This window comes from Leuciscus leuciscus (genome assembly GCF_965113295.1).
Source record: "Leuciscus leuciscus genome assembly, chromosome: 5".
Lineage (NCBI taxonomy): Eukaryota > Metazoa > Chordata > Actinopteri > Cypriniformes > Leuciscidae > Leuciscus > Leuciscus leuciscus.
Window position 1 is genome coordinate 19,119,749 of NC_138729.1, and position 20,968 is coordinate 19,140,716.

The 20,968-nt window shown below is 35.7% G+C and overlaps 3 protein-coding genes across 4 annotated transcripts; 2 read left to right on the plus strand and 1 right to left on the minus strand.

The window, feature by feature from the left end:
• Positions 1-115: 115 nt before the first annotated feature.
• On the minus strand, positions 116-4,459 carry mrps30 (mitochondrial ribosomal protein S30). The gene is made up of 5 exons (XM_082170754.1): positions 3,867-4,459; positions 2,920-3,065; positions 2,629-2,734; positions 1,019-1,195; positions 116-442 (listed from the first exon to the last, which is right to left on the minus strand). The coding sequence occupies exons 1-5, from the start codon at positions 4,429-4,431 to the stop codon at positions 180-182; spliced, it is 1,257 nt and encodes a 418-aa protein (XP_082026880.1). The 5' UTR covers positions 4,432-4,459; the 3' UTR covers positions 116-179.
• An 813-nt stretch (positions 4,460-5,272) lies between these two features.
• hint2 (histidine triad nucleotide binding protein 2) lies at positions 5,273-6,531 on the plus strand. The gene is made up of 5 exons (XM_082171597.1): positions 5,273-5,439; positions 5,588-5,725; positions 5,867-5,971; positions 6,063-6,135; positions 6,283-6,531. The coding sequence occupies exons 1-5, from the start codon at positions 5,326-5,328 to the stop codon at positions 6,372-6,374; spliced, it is 522 nt and encodes a 173-aa protein (XP_082027723.1). The 5' UTR covers positions 5,273-5,325; the 3' UTR covers positions 6,375-6,531.
• A 290-nt stretch (positions 6,532-6,821) lies between these two features.
• On the plus strand, positions 6,822-20,029 carry LOC309500052 (long-chain-fatty-acid--CoA ligase ACSBG2-like). 2 transcript variants are annotated; one of them, XM_082171596.1, is made up of 15 exons: positions 6,822-8,100; positions 9,808-9,877; positions 10,022-10,116; positions 11,973-12,250; positions 12,945-13,033; positions 13,174-13,294; positions 15,415-15,495; positions 15,718-15,867; positions 16,018-16,185; positions 16,330-16,511; positions 16,594-16,827; positions 17,721-17,938; positions 18,583-18,722; positions 18,879-19,122; positions 19,414-20,029. In XM_082171596.1, exons 2-15 carry the CDS (start codon positions 9,816-9,818, stop codon positions 19,488-19,490), a joined length of 2,139 nt encoding a protein of 712 aa, XP_082027722.1. In that variant the 5' UTR covers positions 6,822-8,100; positions 9,808-9,815; the 3' UTR covers positions 19,491-20,029. The 2 variants fall into 2 exon arrangements, with proteins under 2 accessions (XP_082027722.1, XP_082027721.1); XM_082171595.1 differs by lacking the exon at positions 6,822-8,100 and having other exon boundaries at positions 8,663-9,877.
• Positions 20,030-20,968: the final 939 nt, after the last annotated feature.

A 20,968-nucleotide genomic window follows, 5' to 3' on the forward strand; every position in this document is an offset into this window, starting at 1 on the left:
CAATCTGTATTGTATAAAGCACTATATAAATAAAGGTGACTTGACTCCGAAAGGAAATCTTCGTTAAACATCTTGTTTTTAAATCATACTTGAACGGAGACAAAAACTATGCAGCTGTATATATTATGTTTATTGACACACACAGAACAATCATATCATATATCCATGCTTCAGCGTTCTCACTGTGGTTTGTTCATCAGAAACTGCAGCATCAGTCTCAGAACTGCATCATTCCAGCCCACTATGTCTCCGTCTGTGACTCTCTCATACAAGCGCATGCTTTCTGTGCCCCAGCATAAGTTCTTCCTGGCATTGTTGCCATCAGCCCTTGGACTCAGAGCCAAAGTATTGAGCTGATAGCAGAAAAATGAGAAGAACTGCCCATCTGTGATGACAGCCTGAGACACAAACGGCCTGCTCACGTCCTCTTCACTCCAAAAGCCTTGGCAGAACAAAACGTATTTAGTTAAGGAAGAAATACTTTTTTTGGTTTATAATAGAGATCACGATTCTGAACGGACAACTACATATGCTATGACTAGAGGTTCTGACAAAATGTTTATTGCTGTAGTCCATTTACATTTTTTTTAATTAATTTGAATTATTATTTTTAATCGTTTGAATAAATGATTCAATGACTCGCTCATATTCATTACTGGATGATTCAGTGTTTTTGAACGAATCTCTGGAATTAATGATTCAATGACTGGTGTACTGGTTACTGGTGTAACCCTGTAATTGATACAATCTTCATTAGAAGTGTCAAGTTTATTTCAAAAGGCGAGTTACTGAAGCAGATTTGAATGTTCCGAGATTTGAATGTTTCGCTGTGATTGTCAAAGGCTTAAAAGACATGGCCGAATCATTGTCATTTAGGAATAAGATCACGTGGGTGTTTGAATCGGGTTTGCAATATTTTAACGATTAATCGCGTAGCTCTAGTTTATTTTAACCTGACCTCAGGACAATTCTGGCATTATTTAATAAAAATGTACCCCAAAAAGATCCAAATACCAACCTTGATACATAGCCTGAGCCCCTGTCCATGCAAACAGGCTGGCAATACCGTTAGCTCTTAGTGACACCTCGACTTGATCAGAGAGGCCTCTCTTGCTCATTTTGTCCCTGCGAAACCTATCCGGGACCATGTGAAACTGTGTGTGGCCGTAGCAGCATGGATCTTCCAGTTTGGCGCCTGTGGAGTAAAACAACATGCACATACTTTCAGCATAATGAATTTAAATTCAAAAGTAATAGTTCATTTCTCATGTACCACTGGCCATAGGGAGGCTGTGCGACTACAGCAGTGGGTCCAAGCTGGTTTGTACCAATTTAAAGATTAATTGGGGCCCCCCTGGAAGTTTGCAGAGGACCCCTAGAGGCCCCAGCACCTGGTTGAGAACTACTACACTACAGTGATTTTACTACAGGTAGTGATGGGAAAAACGAAGCCAAAGAGCTCAGTTCTTTATGGAGAAAGCAAAACAAGATCAGAGGCAGAAGATCATCCAAGCTGAAGGAGAGGCCCAGCCCAGACAGCCAAAATATTAGGGGAGGCCTCAGTCATTCATCCAATGAGTGAAAAAGAAAGACTGAGGAATGTTACAATCTTACACAAAGCTTTTCGAAACTTTTAACCAATTGCTTCACAAAATGATTCAGTTTTGAAGAGCTTGAAAGGCCACACAATGGTGACCCCTGCTGGTCAGAACAGTGTAAATGCAGCAAACTTGCATAAAACACCTTTTACAAATCAATTGCAAATGTTTTATTGAAGGTGTAGTCAATTAAACGCAATTAACAAATCATCTAATACCATTAAACTGTCTTTTTAATGTATTATTGTAGGGTTTGTTTTGTTTGTTTTATGGAGAACTTCGTTAATCAGACCAATTAGAGACTTTTAACTACAACTCTTCCTTTTTATTTTACAATTGTGTAATTGTCTAAAAAATGATAAAATTGCTCAAAGATCAGTTAAAAGTTATATAGACACGGGTTCACAGAGATCATCGCCCTCTAGAGGCGGACCATTGAAATTGCAAAACATTTTGAAGCAGTGATGTAAGGATGCCTCAAAATCAAGTGACTATGGCAGTTTGATACATGCTTTGAATCACTGGTTTGAAACAAATGATTCTCAAAGGTTTTGAAGCTTCATGAAGCAGTGTTTCAAAAGCACCCATCACTAACTACAGGTGTTCTACAACTGACACCAGCAATGTGAGAAGACACCAAAGCTCAATAAATAGATAAACTACAATGAATTTTTAATGTATAATAGTGAACACTCTTTCACTATGTAATTAGTTATTTAGACAAAATATAAATCCTTTACAGTAGCCAAGCAACATAGGAAGCTTTTCCATTAATATAAAATGTACAACATCCAATTAGAATTTAGAGTTACAATTATCTATTGCATCATGGGATATCTGAAGACAAAAAAGTGGGAACAGACTAGTGTTGTAAATGTTAATAACTAAAACTATCAAAAATCATTTTAATCAAAAGAAAGCTGAAAGAAAATATAAACAGATGAAAACAAACTTTTGCCAACTAACTAAAATAAAATGAGTATTATTATAATATTACGTATATACTAAAATAAGACTAGAACAGACTCACCTATGAAGATGTTGTTGTCATACTGTCTCCTGAACAAGGGGAGCCGGTCAGGAGCCAAACTGATGACAGGAACTTCAGCGGAGATCTCTGCCTCAAGAGGAACAAACTGCAGGAAATGACATCACTCTTAAGCACATCTCATACATTAATTGCTATTCCTCCAAAATGTTGCATGACAACAGCACTTACCACAGACTTTGTTAAAGTTACAATTTAAACACTGCCTGTAGTCATCATTTAAATTTGCATAAATAATATTCATCATAATCATAATGGGAGTATGTTTCCTACCTCAGGAAGTTGTTGTGGGATTCTGATCTGACTGTGAGGTTTGTCATCAATCTGGAATCTCATCGGCTCGATCCGTCCACTCCTGTGTCCTGCTGGAATAGTCCTTTCTCCCCGTAGCCAGTAATAGTTGACTTGAGGATCAAAATCTTCACAAAATAATATACGAAAATATATAAATAAGAAATTAAATTACACCAGAATGACCAAAAAAACACTATATACTTTAAAGCCAGTATGAAACGGAAGTCTTTTCTTCCCTATTGTGATTTATATCCGAGTGAAATGGCTTCTCGAACAAGAAAACAAATGTAGGGTGGGACTTGATTTTGTCCATCTGTATTTGATTGGATCTTTGGATTGTTGTGGTTTGCTATGGACCAGATTGCGAGCAGCGCCATGACAGGTATGAAAGAGAGGCTGTGAAGAATACACTTATCGTGTTTTCAGTGGCATCTGCTGTAAAAGCTATATTATAATGCTCTAAGATCACTTATTTTCCACTGATCATGTTGTCTGGAGTTTTTTGTTTACTCATATTTCTTGGAAAGAATTTTGCACTGTTTTGTCAGCAGAACAATCCAAAACACATTAAATAACAGTACCCACTGAAGAGATGCATGTCTATCCCTCACAGCCTCGCTTTCATTGCTGCTGTGAAAAAGGTATATTGCTGTGATGTCATGTGCCCCGCCCTAATGCCAGTAAACACGTCATCAGAGAAGAGAAGTCGTTGCAAGAGGGAGGGGAAGACATTTTAAAATAAGATTACAGGTCACATTACTTAAAGTATGTGCACGGATAATCATTCATAACAAACACTGCATTATTCCATAAAAAAACACGTCAATTTTGATTCCATTGTGACTTTAAACAATATAAAGAGAAATCTTACATTACTGATTGGAAAACCTTTTAATGAGAAAAGTAAACATGGAGGTCAAACTCACCTAAACTAGACAGACACAGCACGGGGTTTTCTTTGGCAGGAAGGTTTTTTAAAGCACAGACCATGTTCCTTAAAAACGGGGTGACGAATTGCTCTTGCTCTCTGTGGATGAAAGTTCTCCCTTTCTTCAAGTACCAATGTTCTTGCAAGATAAAGCTGTAGACCACAGATCGCAACTCAGACAACACAGACTCATCAATCACCGGCGCGGAATGTTTTTCGGTGTATTTCTCTGGCAGACCGCTGATATATGCGGTTTTGGTGTAGTGCTGGTACCATTTATCCGCGTTGAGAGCAAATGTCTGTGGATAAATCACGTACTTCTTGCGCTGAACGCGAGTGAGCGCGCGGATCTTCTCCTGGACGGGGCGCGCGCGCAGCTGCTCAAAGAACTCAGTGACCACGCGGCCCTTCGCTGACTTACTCTTCGCGGTCCGAGAGGGCAAAATGGGTGGATATAAACTCTTTGCTGTGGAAGCTTCAACTTGGACATTTCTGTTACAGACGAGGCGTGCTGATGTAGTGGAGAGAAAAGGATGCAAGGGCAACCTGCTGCAAGACGCCATGTTTTCCCCACGTGATCTGTAGAGTTATTCTTCTGTCAATCAGTGTCACTGTATGGTTTTCTACTGCCATCTGCTGGAGCGGGTGAGGCGAGAATAAAATGTGTATGGTTTCACAGACAGCCAGTGTTTAGATTAAGCCAATATAAGACTTTAGTTCAATTAGGACATTTAAGTAGCTTTTCTAAACTTGCCGTAGAAAAAATAAAGCATTACTGGTGTGCATCTTGAGACAACAATGGCTCTGAAATATTTTAAGATATGTCAGTGCAAGTTGCTTTCAGTTAAAACAGCTCAAAAATACATTTTAGTCTGGGCCTTGTCTGTGAAACCAGGGGTAAATCTCGTATATAATACAAATTGTATCCAGCAAATCATTATTTAAAAAGGTATAATATTGTATTTTCTGTAATAACTATCATGAAACCACCTTGCATTTATTTTGGCATTGTACTTATTTATACTGTGGTATACAGGAATGAATAAATGGAAAATATTTATTTAATACATTTATTCAATACAAATGCATGTTTATGAATAAAAATATGTAGCTGTAGATGTAATATATAACTAATAACTAAAAAACTATATATAAAAAAATGTTATAGTTGTTTTTCTCTTTTTCTTGCCCTTTTTCTGTTATATATTTCTATGCATTTAGTATTTGAAATTGAACCAAAGTGTTGTGTTTATTCAATAAAAATTAAAAAATCTCACGAAAATATGTAATGTTTGATCACATTTCATCTAAAAAAAAGTGTGAAAATAAAATCTGCGTAATGAAACAAATCTTTTTACTGTGAGTAGCTCGGCGACCTTTATTTTGAAATCCGCAGAACTTGAGCACCGGATGTAAACAAATCATCAGCAGCAGCAGCACGTGAGAGTGGATCTTCTATGGAACATGGACGCTGTTTGTCCTTAAACAGTGCAATGACAGCCCGCAGTATTTTACTAACCCGGCAAGTGTTGCCTCTTGGACATCATTTACGGCGTGCCTTACCCGTGAAGGTGCTTAATTTGATCTTTTGCACACTCCGTCAGTGTTTAAGTGCCGTCTGTGTATGCTCTGAATTTGAAGTGCGCCAAAGTTTACTGTAAGCTTGATTTAGGAGAGATGATGTTGCTGAGGGTTTGTTTGCTTGTTTGTTTGTGTCAGAGCTTCTGCTCTTCCACGAGTGATGAGGTTCGCTTGGCAAAGGAGGCCAGCAAGAAGTACGGAAAACCGGAACCCACTATATTTTCTAAAATAATTGACAAAACTATTCCTGCAGTTATCATTTATGAAGATGAGCAGGTAAGTTACAGACCACAAATCTTTAGCAACTTTGATTAATATATTGTTTGGTAACATTTTGTGATTTTTTTTTTGTTTGTTTGTTTGTATTATTACAGTTTATAAATTAATAGTTTGCATGTCAAATGTGTTTTGTTGCAGTGTCTAGCATTCAGAGATGTAAATCCTCAGGCTCCTGTTCATTTCCTGGTTATTCCAAGGATTCCCATTCCCAGGATCAGTGAAGCACACAATGATGATGCACAGGTTTATCTGCCCATATATATATTATACATTTCTTGTCTTAGTAATTACAGAGTATGACACTCCTCTAAAATATTGATGTTTTTCCACCCAGCTCCTGGGTCATCTCTTGATAGTGGCCAAAAACGTAGCAAAGAAAGAAGGACTGGATGAAGGGTACAGAGTTGGTGAGTGAAATAGCCTTTGTTTGAAATGGGTTCATTTAGCATCTATATTATCTTTATATCTGCAGTACATTTAGTACACTATAATACCATGTCATTAGCTGTAATGTATGTAATAACTGCTTAATTATGTGTCATTATTATTTACAGTCATTAATGATGAAAAAAATGGGGCGCAGTCCGTGTATCACCTTCACATTCATGTTCTTGGAGGACGGCAAATGAAATGGCCTCCAGGATAGATGGACCTACTGTCAGAATAAAAGTAATTTTCTGCATTTTTGGAGGAGATTACTGATTTCATTTTTTTTAAACTGTTGGATATTATTAAAAAAATGTTTGTCAGATAATGAGAGAATGGGAAATGTAATACTGTTACATTAAAACATTTTCACTGGATTTCAGTCTACAGTTGACGTTAATGAGCTGTTGAATAGCCGGCATTTAGCTGGGTTGGGTTGACTTTACTATTGTTTACTGTCAGCAGTGGGTAATAAAAACGTTCTGGTGAGTTTTGAAAGTGTCCCAGGTTGTTGAGCAATGGATATTAAATGCTCAACATATGCAACAAAGTACTGAAAAGAAGGACAAGTACTATATGAAATGCATAATGGGTTTTATTCGTGATATGCAAGCAGAACAAATAAAAATCGTTGCATTCAAGTCAATGGGATTATTTACATATTAATGAGTTAATAACATTTGCAATTAATTTTGCCCATGTTTCATGAATAAGGGCCAAAGTGTTTATACCATGAAGACACATTTTAGGATGTGCAAAAAAAAAAAAAAAAGAAGATCTAAAATCTTGCATTAGAACCTGTTTGGCCTCAGCTAAGGTCATCCTGTAGAGCTGTTTCATTGGTGACGGGTGGTGTGATCAAGTGACCTTGGTGGCCAGTCTGCGTGTTTATATGGCTCATGCACAAGTGTTTATATTAACTGAACTTTCATCTTATTTGCTGAAACATCAGATGCATCGGTACAGTTCAGGCATCAATGTCTGTGCTGCTGACTGACTGGAAGAAAAAAGTTTATAACAATCCCAATATTTTAAACATAAACAACTTTCATTGTCTCTTAATTATTTTAAAACACGTGAATATCTCATTTCAACAAAATACATTATAATTAAATTGTCCAAAATTGTCTTATCAATAACGAATGTCCACAATTGTCTTATCAATTATGAGTTTTGCTTTATCTTAACCGCTCAGATACTTAATCTTAATCTTATCTTAATCTCTCAGCTCTTTCATACTATCTGTTGGTTATAAGTGTATCTAAATTGTGGCCTTGGAGCTTGTATGACACAATCTTAATGAATAACATGCTAATCAGTTGACAAAACACTATATTTACCAGAAAACGGAAATACCAAAAGCAGGCCTGCAAACATGAATTCATGAATCAATATTAACAGACATTTGCTGTTGTTGAGATGTAGATACTGCTCGCTTTATGCAAATTCCGTGAAATGCAGCCTAAGTAGATTTTAGAATGCAAATTTTATTGAAATATCTCACAATATTTACATGACGTGTCACACATATGGTCAAATTTCTTTTATTTACTGTTTTATGTGCGTGACAGACATTCGTAATTGTAGTTCATAAAGTTGAATGCGTGTTGTTTTTCTTTTATATAAAAAAAAGTAGGCCTATGGGTTCGACAAACGTCGAATTTAGATTGCATTTATTTATTTATTTTAATTTAAAACGTTTATTGTGCTGTGCCGATTAAATCGTTTATTTAATAATGGAAACGTGAGCGCAGACACAGCACAATAAATAATCTGACACGTCATGTGACGATTACACTGCGGTCCATAGGTTTGAATGGAACACCAGGTGCCAAGTAAGTTCTTTCTGCACCTGAGAAACATACTTCTGTGGCTCATCCACTCCTGCTAACTGCACAATTCCAAGTCAGCAACATAACAAGGACTGACGGAAAAAACGCAAACATGTAAGTAGTCTTCACTTTTTTATAGTAATACATAGTTAACATAACGACGCATTTGTTAAGAATATCATCTGTTTGCTTAAAACGAATCTGTCGCGGTACAATTGAAAGTAGTAGTACAAAATGTAGGTCATTGTTAGATAAAACTAATGTTGTTTTGAGTGAAATGTAATTGCTGTTTCCACTGTGATTTACAACATATAGTGTGATAGTAGGCCTATGCCTATATATGGGACATTGACTGTATGTTATTTTTCCTCTGGGCAATAACAGTGTAAATGTTTAATTTTTTTATGGTGCGCCCATACAGAGACTGACTTTCCAATTAAAGGGATACTCCACTTTAAAATGAAAATTCTGTCATCATATACTCACCCTCATGTTGTTTCAAACCTGTATGAATTTCTTTCTTCTGCTGAACAGAAAGGAAGATATTTAGAAGAATGTCAGTAACCAGACAGTTTCTGGTACCATTGACTTCCATAGTAGGAAAAAAATATACTATGGAAGTCAATGAGACCAGAAACTGTCTGGTTACTGTTCAGCAGAAGAAAGAAATTCATACAGGTTTGAAACAACATGAGGGTGAGTATATGATGACAGAATTTTCATTTTAAAGTGGAGTATCCCTTTAAACCCAGACCGCTAGCCCTGGGCTCCCTCCGTTATATTGCAAAAAAGTATTCAAGCTGCACTCTTCACCTGCTTTGTCATCAGGTGGTCTGTTATACTGTGCATTATAGAGCTGCTGCAGTTTTTAAAATAATTTTTCATGCGTAAAGCTTCTGTACAATATCATGGTATTTGTAAAAAGCTGCTTATGTGAATGAGTGAACACTGAACATGACACTTTCACTCCCATTACATTTAAGTACAGATTAGGATCAGATTCCTTAAAGCCATCAAATTATTTCACAAGATTATACTTGAGCCGATTTCCTTCTCCTTGTCAGCAATGGACTGTGTTTTTTTTTTTTCTTCTCACATCTGACATCTGTGTACAAGTTCAAAATGACAAAGATCATGATGTGGCCACACTTATGTTGTAATTATCATGAACTTTGTCATTTTGCAATCTTGAGTACAGTCTAGTGATGAACTTCTAGGTCTCATTACAAGGATTTAAATTTTATTTATGAACCGTTTTATGGAATTCAAGACAAATGTCAGAAGCTTGACATCTTTTGAGTAGGCCTACCTTATTCTAATGGCCCGATATACCACAATCACAAATACAAAATGTAACAAAAATGCAACATCCAATCTACTCAACTGAATTGTCAACTATAAGAAATACATTAGACATACTCTAGATGGCACACTTGTGTAAACCTCAGGAATCACCAAAAGATGTAGGCATTTCTCATTTGAAAATCTAGATTTAAAGACATGCACATTTGCACATTCGACTAGCCTGTCTTAAACAGTTTCCTAATGTAGATGAAAGGCCAGTGTTTCACAGAAAACCTCTCCTCTGCTGCTTTCATCATCTGGCACTGTATCCACTGGCACATATTGCTAGTATTTTGCAAGAGCTGGGGTACATATAAAGATAAATGACATTTTGTAACCACCAGTGTTAGAGTCTCGGCCAGTTTTGACTGAAAGGAAGACATTGGACATATTATATTCTCTTTTATTGCGTTTGGTCGCTACTTTGTGAGCCCAAGTTTTTGGAGTTTTGTAAATCTTTTTTTGTGTCATTTTAAGACTGTACAATGTCTGCCGATGAGTGTATGTCACCGAGTGATTCCAAGGAAATTCCTGTCACTGGAAATGGGTATGTAGACTTAATCAATGAAATGTGGAATTTCTGTCCTCCAATATTTAATACTTGATAATTTACAGCGTTTTTTTTTTTTTTTTTTTGCTGATCTATATATTATGTTATCATGACAGAAGTCTCAATTGTCTTTCTCCTTAGTTCTGTTAAAACTGAGGAATATCAGACTGTAGCACTCCATGACTCCAATAACCATCCAAATGGCAATTGTTCAATCTCTGTAAAGAGTAACACAGGTACAGTCTTCACATGAATATTCCCAAAATGTTTACATATTGAAAATCCAACTGTTTTGCATAAATTCTGAGGAATATTCAGTTCCCACCAGTCATGTTCTACTTGCTGGCAAATATACAGAAGATTATTTACACATAGATTCTTGTGAAAATGAAAATGACAAATCACTTTACATCACTTTCTGAATGTCACATAAAAAACAGATCTAGGTCAGTGTATTGTAGAAAACACACACACACACACACACACACACACACACACACACACACACACACACACACACACACACACACACACACACACACATAATATACAAATATTATATAAAATGTATGTATGTGTGTGTACCTACTATTGTGTACCATATTTTGGGGGAAAAATTTTAGGGATGCACGATAAATCCACCATATCGGTATCGGCCGATATATGTACATTTTTTAATGTTATCGTTATCGGCCTGATAAGAAATTTAGGCCGATATATTAAAGCCGATAAATAGTGGATTATTTCCTTCAGCTGAAACACTTCAGATGCACACTGTTCTCCATGCTGGTTTTGAAATATGATTTGAATCACTTCAAAAAAGGAAAATACAGTTAAAGTCGACATGAAATCAAAATCAAGACCCTATTTACTTTGTTAGCGCATATTACTAGTCTTCTGGTGAACAATTAATCTGTGCAAGTTAATACACAGAAAAATTTAGTTTGCCGTGGTAATCTTTAATCAAAATCTGAAAAGTTACTTCCGGTCTGGAATGGCGTTCCTTTTCTGATGACGTCAGTTTGACGGCTTGGGTTGAAAACGCTTAACCACTCCCCTCAAACCGTTAGTCTGCTATGAGTGGAGATGGAGATGGAGGAGCGCTAAAGTAAAACCCTGCACTCTGTTCAATGTTCCGTTTCACTTGGAAATACGTCACAACACTGGAGAAAAGTCGTTTGCAACTTCCGGTTCACGGGGATTTTAAGTGCAACATGCGCAGTCATTTCTGCATATGTCATATCGGCTACATAAAATTATAATAATAACTGTGTGCTTGGGACATGGATTTTAATGGTGAGACTTTTGTTTTTGTAATCAGGCTCTCAAAAATTATAAAAAAATGTAGGTTTAGATTTATCGGCCAATATATCGGTTATCGGCTTTTAAATATAAAGAATTATCGGTTATCAGAATCGGCCAAAATTTTCATATCAGTGAATCCCTTACACATTTTTTTCCCAGAAGTGAGTTAAACCTGACAAAAACTCCTCTTGGGTATGTCCTCATTTGTAAAAAAAACAGCATCAAATACAGTTTTTAAAAAAAAATTATTGTAAATATGCAGAAAGTTTTCTGTTAGGTTACAGTATTTATAACTAGCAGTAGCTGCATATTAGAAACAATAGAAATCTTTGCAAGTCCCCATAGCCTAGTAAATGTGTGAGTGTGATTTTATAATAATATTAATAAATATCTAAATAATACATTTAACAATAATAATTATTATAAAAATAATTATAACAACATTTAACTTATGAAGCAGCAGATATGCAGATTTGTAGCCCAGAACATGTAAATGCACTAGTTAAAAATAGAATTTTTTTTAACCAGTTGTGAAACCTGATTGGTGAGAAACACACACCATATCCTGTCAGTAACCTGACCTGTTTCTTCACTCTTGTTAAGCTGTCAGTTCGTCTGTGTTTTTCTGAATGTGTGATAGGAGACGAGGGCAGGTTCTTGGATGGACTGATCTGTTCTCGCTTAGACAGCATACAGAAGCTTTATCCATAAATATACGATTCCTTTCAGAAGCACTTTTAATATATGGTCATGTCTCCTGTGTGTCCCTGCTGTCCTGCTCATAAAGACGATGAACCGGCTATACCGTTGAAGGCTGAAGATGTGCGTCTCGCTCCAGCCGAGGAGCTGTGGTGCACAGCCAGAGACCAGGCTGTCAAACTGAGGATGAACGCTTCAGAACTCAGCTCAGAACCTCCCATGACGGTCCATCAGATGTTCATGGCTACAGTGCAGAAGTACGGAGACTATCCCGCCCTCCGTGCGAAGAAAGATGGAGCATGGGTCACCCTGACCTATAAGGAGTACTATCAACATTCAAGAGCGGCAGCCAAAAGCTTTCTGAAGGTAAGGGTTCACATCTTTTTTTTATTCTTTGAAAATGAATTTCAAGTGTTTTTCAGAAACACTGTGTATGAAAAGAACTGGGTAACACTTTACAATAAGGTTCATTAGTTAACTACAGTAGTTAGCATGAACTTATAATGAACTGCACTTATACAGCATTTATTAATCTTTGTTAATGTTAATTTAAACATTTACTAATACTTTATTAAAATCTTGTTAGCATTAGTTAATACACTGTGAACAAACAATGAACAACTGTATTTTTATTAATTGACGTTAACAAAGATAAACAAATACAGTAACAATGTATTGCTCAGGGTTTGTTCATGTTAGTTAATACATTAACTAATGTTAAATAATGAACCTTATTGTAAAATGTTACAGAGAATGGATTTTTTTACTTAATAGCTTAGTTCATACATGTAATGTGCTGTGGTGCAAAAAACAAAACAAAATTTAAACACGAACATATTCTAAATGTCTTTTTTATCTACAAGTTTATCTAGCATATTTGTTTTTGAAAGTCCCTTTGAAGTTTGAATGATCTAACCTATCATTTGTGTAATAATCAAAATATTGGCTTAAGGCATTAAGGAGTCAAAGCTTTTTCATTGTTGTGTCGAAGCTCTAAACAACACTAGGTGATGAATTGTTTTTGCATATATTGAGTCGCTGTGCTCTTTGTGTACTCTAGCTTGGCCTGGAGCGATTCCATGGTGTCGGTATTCTGGGCTTCAATTCTCCTGAATGGTTTATAGCAGATGTCGGATGTATCCTAGCAGGGTATTGACTGTTCATCTGTTAAATGTTAATCTTCTCAAAGTTAGACAATGAGGAAAAGACTTGAGAATAAGTGATTATGGAATGTAAGATCAGATAAAGTAGCTGTGTGAACATACAGTACATATCTTGTTTTGTCACAGGGGACTGGCCACTGGCATCTACACCACCAACTCTCCAGAGGCCTGCCAGTATGTTGCTGATAATGCTGAAGCTAATGTTCTGGTGGTTGAAAACAACAAGCAACTGATCAAAATCCTCCAGGTAGTTTGAAAATGAACAGTATTTGATCATTTAGTGGATGCTTTTATCAAATTACGAATGTACGGAGCCCTGGGAGTCAGCTGTAGGAGAGAGAAAAAAAAGAGTCCCACAAATCCGTGGCCACAGTTTTGCAATTCGTCCCCTCAGTTTATAAACCATACTTACAGATTCTTAAATTGTTCCCTCGGTTTAACAAATCACACCCATGGGTTAATTAACTGCTCAGATTTGTTAACCGTACCTTCGGTTTTTCAATCCGTACTCAAATTATCATAATTTTTTGGGCCCACAGTTTTGCAGGTTTTGAACATAAGTGGTGCATTACAAAGTTTCAGAACTGCTCAAAAATGTATAAGCTAACACAGAGATGGTATTCTTTTTAACAAAAGAGTAAGTGCATTAACAGTTATTAGTTAAGCTTTTATGAAATAATTCAGATAGAATTGGAAGGATATAAAAAATAACTATATATATATATATATATATATATATATATATATATATATATATATATATATATATATATATATATATATATATATACAACTTAGTTTACCAATTTAATAATTTCAATAAAAAATTATTAGACCCATCTTATCTAGAGTGTGTAACAATGAGTTAAAAGCAGATGAATCATATATTCATTACACCACCTTTAAAAAAACCCCATTAAATCGAAATACTTCCTTTAAACATAATCCTTATTATGAACAAGAATGTTCATATGGGATCTTATCAAAATAATCTTTTCAAAAAATGTAACAGTTTTATTTCCTGCTTGAAGTACAATAACCTGTAAGTCTGAAAGTTCTGTCATCATTTACTCGCCCTCAAAGTGTTTCAAACCTGTATGAATTTCTTTCTTCTGCTGAACACAAAAGAAGATATTTTTGAAGAATGTCGGTTACCAAACAGTTGATGGACCCCATTGACTTATATAGTAGAAAAAAACAACAACTATGCAAGTCAATGGGGCTCCTCAACTGTCTGGTTACCAACATTCCTCAAAAATATCTTCTTTTGTGTTCATACAGGTTTGAAACAGCTTGAGGATGAGTAAATGATGACAGGATTTTCATTTCGAAGTGAACTAATCCTTTAACATTTGATAATTCACTAGCTAAGTAAGGGATAATCAATGGCTAGCTGTACATTAAACAATTTTTAATGCACAACGTGCATTTTGAATCATTATGAATTATATCTTTACGAATTCTTTGCAGTTTTTTGCCTCCATGACGCGCATTAAAATCGTTTAATGGACAGCTAGCTGTGAATTATCCCTTACTTAATGTACTTCCAGCCAATTAGAATCGAGTATTCAGACAGACCATGGTATAACATTAAATAATTATGAACAATGCTTTTGCAGCATTAAATAATCTTGACTAATGTACATTTTTACATAAAGTTTTCACAGACAGGGCTTATATAAAGCCAGGATTAGGGCATTTAAGTAGCTTTTATAAATGTGCCTTAGGGGAAAAAACATTACTGGTCTTTTATAAACTGTCTTTTATAAACATTACTGTCTTTTATAAACGTGCCTTAGGGGAAAAAACATTACTGGTGTGCATCTTGAGATGAAACAATGGAACTGACATATTTTAAGATATATCTGTGCAAATTGCTTTAAGTTAAAATAACTCAAACTTGCAGTTTAGTCTGGGACTAGGCTTAAGTCTCGTGTGTGAAACTGGGGAATTAATACTCCCTTTGTAAAGTATTAATGTTAATGTAATTTGAACAAATAACAAATAGTGTAGTGTGTCAATAGTTTATATATGTATATCTAGTTGCAGCAAACGTTATTTAGAAACAAAACAAACAGGAGAAAACCAACACAAACCAGAAAATCTATCACATACCATTCATAGACAAGGACTGACGAAACTGAACTGAAAATACAGGCTTAAGTACACTGGAAAAGATGGGAATTCAACATGGGACAGGTGAGCATGATCAATTAACAAATCAGAAACCATGGAAACAAACTAGCAGAGGAAACAATAGAAACAAATGACACAGGAACTAAACTTATGAACAGAAACCAAAACTAAACATAATATACTGAATCTTCTCATAAAATACTAATACATTTTCTTTCACTGTCATTATAGGTGAGGGATCAGCTGCCACATTTGAAGGCTATTGTTCAGTACAAGGGTGAACTGGAGCAGAAGTTACCAAACTTATATACAGTAAGTTTTTGCCAAATAATACGATAAAACTGCCAAATGGTTTTCTGTACAAAACATACAAATGCAAGCTGGAGGTCCACTGATAATTACAGATATGTACATATATGTATATATAGTCGTGGAAAGTGAATGTAAACAAGCAAAATGTTCCATCATGTCTACTAAGCAAATAATTAAACAGTGCTATATTTGAATATATACATGAATTTGATGTTTTCTCAGTGGGCTGAATTTATGAAGTTGGGAGAGAATGTCCCTGATGCTGAGCTGGATGTGCTGATCGACAGTCAAAAGGCCAATGAGTGCTGCACATTAATATACACCTCAGGCACCACAGGGAATCCCAAAGGGGTCATGCTCAGCCATGATAATGTGAGTACCGTGTATAGTGTCACATAAAGGGTCTAGTTCAGCACTTACTTCAATGCCAAATGTAATTAATCACAGATAAACACAGTGTAATTCTTCTCATTTTGATGGATAAGTAGTGTTGTTCCTTAAATTCATCCCTCCTCTGTCCAGATCACATGGACAGCCAATTCAGCAGGTAACATGGTCCGGCTGAAGATGGCTGAGGAGGAAGTGGTGAGCTACTTGCCCCTGAGTCACGTGGCCGCCCAAGTCCAAGACATGTGGATCTGCATGAGGTTTGCCGCCATAACCAATTTCGCCGAGCCAGATGCCCTGAAGGTTAAAGTCTTAAGATGCTTACATTATTTACTTATGGAAAACATTTATTTGTCTAGATTTAAATTGATTCGTTCAGCAGACACTTCTGTAGAAATGAGGAAACACAAATGAATAACTGGCAAGTGTCTTGGTTAAACAATACAGGGCTCCCTGGCCAACACGCTGAGAGAGGTGCGTCCCACGGGCTTCTTGGGAGTTCCCAGAGTGTGGGAAAAAATGCAAGAAGCAATGAAAGCCGCTGGTGCGAAGTCATCCATCATGAAGAAGAAGATTGCCGACTGGGCAAAGGGAATCGGACTTCAAGCAAGCTATAATGCCATGAATGGGTGAGTTTTTAAAAGAACCACTAATTAATTTATAGATTGAATTATTTGAAAGAAACCCGAAGCTCATGTTATTTCTCTGCAGTGATTCGTCAGTGCCTTGGGGCTTCACCTTGGCCAATCAACTGGTTTTCAAGAATGTGCTCAAAGCTCTTGGTCTTGACCGCTGTAGAGCCTGTTTCACCGGTGCAGCTCCCATCACCAAAGACACACTGGAGTACTTCATGAGCCTTCACATTCCTGTCTTTGAGCTGTACGGCATGAGCGAGAGCACTGGACCTCATACCATGTCCTGTGCTGAGGGTTTTCACATTATGAGGTCAGAGGCATGATGTGCCGTGTATATACAGTATATTAACATATAAGATGTTGTTATACTCACTTCATGTTGCTCCAAACCTGTGTGCTGGTATTATTTCTATTTTCATATGGAAAAAAAAACTGCAAACACTTTATTTCAGGGTATTATATTTATACCTATTACATGTACTTACTATAGGTTTAGGGTTAGAAATAAATACTGTGTGTACTTGCTCTGCTATGTTTATACTTTTGTATTTGTTTACTTTTCTCATGTACAGCACTTTGGTCACTCTTAAATGTGCTTTAAAAAATAAATAAACTGAAACTATAGGGTTAGGGTTTAGTTTAGTAACACTTTACTGTTATTACTATAGTAAGTACACATAATATGTATAACTGTCACATTAAAATAAACATTATTTTAACTATTAATAATTTTAACTAAAAATAATAATAATTTAAAATATTAACTAAGTGGAGACTTAAGCCACATTAAAAAGAAAACAGGTTTAGAACAACTTAAAGGTGAGTAAATGATTGCAGAATGTGCATTTTTGGGTGAACTATCCCTTTAAAATTGAGAAAGAAAAGTAAGAAAATGTTGTATTTATTTAATGAAATATAACAAACATTTTGAACAAAATATTTTACAAAAAAAAGTTATGAAATAGGCCTACAAGTTGTAAAACAAAACAAAACAAATTCTTCTTTTAAGATTTTGGCAAAACATTTTCTGTTTCAGGCTTTATTGAACATGTCCATGATTAATGTGATAAACTCAACTTGTGTGAACTTGACTTCAAACATGAACTACTGGTTAAAAGTGACTGGATACTTCAAAAAAAAAAAAAGGTTCTAGTTGCTGATGACAATCGTATGTGATATACATGTTTTTTTTTCTTCCTCCAGCTGTGGTAAGGTGTTGACAGGCTGCAAAACCAAGTTAGACAAACCAGATAGTGATGGGAATGGTGAGATCTGTTTCTGGGGAAGGCATGTGTTCATGGGATACCTGAACATGCCAGACAAGACTGAGGAGGCACTGGATGCAGAAGGGTGGCTCCACTCAGGAGACCTGGGCAAACATGACAGCAATGACTTCCTATTCATCACTGGCAGAATAAAAGGTAGAAATACACATTTGGAGAATTTCACATTTGTACATTTAGTGCCTGTTGAACAGTGCCTGTTCACTTTTCCATCGGCCTTGGCTCCATAAGTACTTTTCCCATGGATTTTTTTAAAAGTCTTCATGAAAGAGTTATATGAACCAAACCAACCAGCTTCAAGGTAAATCACAACTACGGTTAATCAAAAAAGTATTGGAAAATTTGACAAAAAGGCAAGGTACAAGACTGTGAACTTAATGGCTTAAATGAGGGAAAGAACTGCAATTTTATAATGCATTGCAAATTACATAATCTTGATGCAGTCTTGCCGCAGATTTCTTTGCAGAATCATGGGTAATTTAGTTTTTCACTTGGCATATTTCTGTTAAACACAATTATATTAAAAAAAAGTGAACTGATGATCTCAACAATAACATATACCATCGATCGAATAACAAACGCGTAGCTCGGAAAGGTCTGTCTTTAAATGTCTATGATTTATCATTATAAATCATTTCCCCCTATGGATTTTTTTTTTTTCGCCATGCCTTTGGATAACACTCATGTTACTGTGAGCAGAAAATTATCATATCAATTAGATAAATACATATAGAATTATATAGTATAACATTAATTTGTATCTAATTACCTTGCTTTTGCAGAATTAATCATTACTGCCGGTGGAGAAAATATACCACCCGTCCCTATAGAGGACGCCCTAAAGGAGGAGGTGTCAATCATCAGCAATGTCATGTTGGTTGGAGACAAAAAGAAGTTCCTTGCTATGCTCCTTACACTCAAAGTAAGTCTATTTTTACTTAGTCGGACCATTAAATGTGCACATTTTACCAAATGTTTACATTTATACCAGCCACTATAAAAGAGTATTTGCTAAGGCACCATTTTCAAAATGTAAGTTGTTATATTTTCTTTTTAAATCACTGAATCTTATTTTTAGTGTAACATCGATGACAATGGAGACCCCACAGATGAACTGACACCACCGGCGGTGGAGTTTTGTCGGCAGCACGGTGTAACTGCCAGCAAAGTCTCAGAGATCATTAGCAAAAAAGAGCCAGCCATTTACAAAGCCATCCAGGAGGGCGTAGACCGCGTGAATGCCAAAGCGACATCCAATGCTCAGAGAGTCCAGAAGTGGACCCTCCTTCCACGAGACTTCTCCATATCTGGAGGAGAACTTGGTGAGTGTTATCATTTCTTTATATAGACAAGAGTATAAAATAGATGAAGTGAAGTGAAGATAGTGCAGAAGCAGTTTTATCTGTCAGCTTTGATTTGAAAAAATATGATAAGCATTCGTGTCAGTTCATGTCAGTACAATTCAAGTAAGTCTCACATGTTTTGATGAAATGGCTTTACTGAACATGCTTGCCTAACTGCATTCTTGAATGCATAATTACCGAGAGGAATGTAAACAGACTGATAGATTTATTAGATGTGAAGTGAGCTCAAGTTTTTTTTTTTTTTCTCAGGTCCAACCATGAAGCTCAAAAGGCCTGTCGTCAGTAAAATGTATCAAGAAGAAATCAACCAATTTTATGGTGAATAACAGAAGAACCCAAATGAAACTGGGAATTAAACGCAAGACTACACTGGATCATATTCTTTTTCCATTGTTCAGTAATTTGTATTTTGCTCACTCCAATAGGCCTCAGTCAAACTTTACACCATTTTATACCAATACATCATTACCTTCTATAAATGGTCAATTAATCCATTTTCAAATCTATCTATTTGTCATTATAACTGGTTATGTATATTCTGTGCAATGTATGAAATTGGAGTTGATTGTATGTGATATTACTGTGCGCATTACTGTTAATCTATGATCTGTGAAGAAGTTCAGTCAAAATGTCTAGAAACGGGCTTAGATTGAGTGATATGTACAAGGTTAATATTGTTGCTTGCACACTGAGTGTTGTTGGTACGTCAAACAGTTACAGTGTAACTGTAAAGATACAGATGTGTGATGAATGTTTGTCTTCTTAATACTATTCAAATTTCACCCAGCACTTTTAATATTTATGAGAGTGGAGGCTGTCAGCGTGTTGGAATATAAGTGAATAATATATTGGAACTCAATAAGTATTTGTTTAGTTCCTTTTATGAATGTCATTTTTTCTTTGTGTACATTTCTTCAAATGGGAGTGTCACTAGTCAGCAGGTGCAGGGAAAACTGCTGATATGTTTGTGTTTGCGTGCTTGTGTTCTGAAACAACACAAAAGTCTCTCTGATAAGGTCTCAAACTAAAAGCACATTGTGGTTTAAGTCCACCCCGCCCCCCAGTTATTGTTCATATTGTGTTCATAAACCAGTTTTGAGGTAATGCAGAAACACAAGAAGGGTTTATCAAGAAACACCATCCCTCAAAAAAAAAAGAGTAATCTTTTGTTCACTTCTTAGACGGTTTCATTGAAACTGATGTGTTGTGTGTTTTGCATTTCCATTTGTTAAAGGTTCTGGTGTTACATGCAACTTTAGACCCCAATGAACTACTGAAATTATGTAATTATTAAGTTATAGCTCAGAGGTTAGATTTTAGGATATACAATTACATCTAAAGTAATTTTACTGCTTAGTCATTGTTCTGACTAGTTATTAAGAGCACGTATGTATGACACTCTTACTTTTATATATAACATGCATATGGAGATACAAAAAAAAAAAAAATACAAAAAAAAATCTTGTGAATCATCAAAGTTTCTTTAAAAAGCTTAAGAGATGATGTCAGTGCATCATGTTCAGCCATTTAGAAAGGACCCATCCTATACAGAGGCACATGGCAAAAAAAAAAAAAGCATCAGGCACTTTTTTAAGCTAATCTCTTTTTCTTTTTGTGCATGTCAAAGTAAAAAACAATTACGGTTTTTAATACTCTTTTAAAATATAATTATTCAAATATTTTAATAATACAGCTTGTCTTGGTTGATCAAATAAAATCTGAACAATGTGCTGCAAAACAAGACTTGGCAATGGGATTGTGCATTAGTAATCATTTTTTCTCAATTAATATGTTCATATTTTTA

Bases quoted from the DNA above. Each gene is read 5' to 3' on its own strand.
- mrps30 (XM_082170754.1), bottom strand. From the start codon at position 4,431: ATGGCGTCTTGCAGCAGGTTGCCCTTGCATCCTTTTCTCTCCACTACA. The intron at 3,066-3,866 runs GTGAGTTTGACC...TATTTTGTGAAG, and splicing joins GCTGTGTCTGTCTAGTTTAG to ATTTTGATCCTCAAGTCAAC. The intron at 1,196-2,628 runs GTGAGTCTGTTC...TTTACTCCACAG, and splicing joins TGACAACAACATCTTCATAG to GCGCCAAACTGGAAGATCCA.
- hint2 (XM_082171597.1), top strand. From the start codon at position 5,326: ATGGAACATGGACGCTGTTTGTCCTTAAACAGTGCAATGACAGCCCGC. The intron at 5,440-5,587 runs GTGCTTAATTTG...TGTTTGTGTCAG, and splicing joins GGCGTGCCTTACCCGTGAAG to AGCTTCTGCTCTTCCACGAG. The intron at 6,136-6,282 runs GTGAGTGAAATA...TATTATTTACAG, and splicing joins GGATGAAGGGTACAGAGTTG to TCATTAATGATGAAAAAAAT.
- LOC309500052 (XM_082171596.1), top strand. From the start codon at position 9,816: ATGTCTGCCGATGAGTGTATGTCACCGAGTGATTCCAAGGAAATTCCT. The intron at 18,723-18,878 runs GTAAGTCTATTT...TCTTATTTTTAG, and splicing joins CTATGCTCCTTACACTCAAA to TGTAACATCGATGACAATGG. The intron at 19,123-19,413 runs GTGAGTGTTATC...TTTTTTTCTCAG, and splicing joins CATATCTGGAGGAGAACTTG to GTCCAACCATGAAGCTCAAA.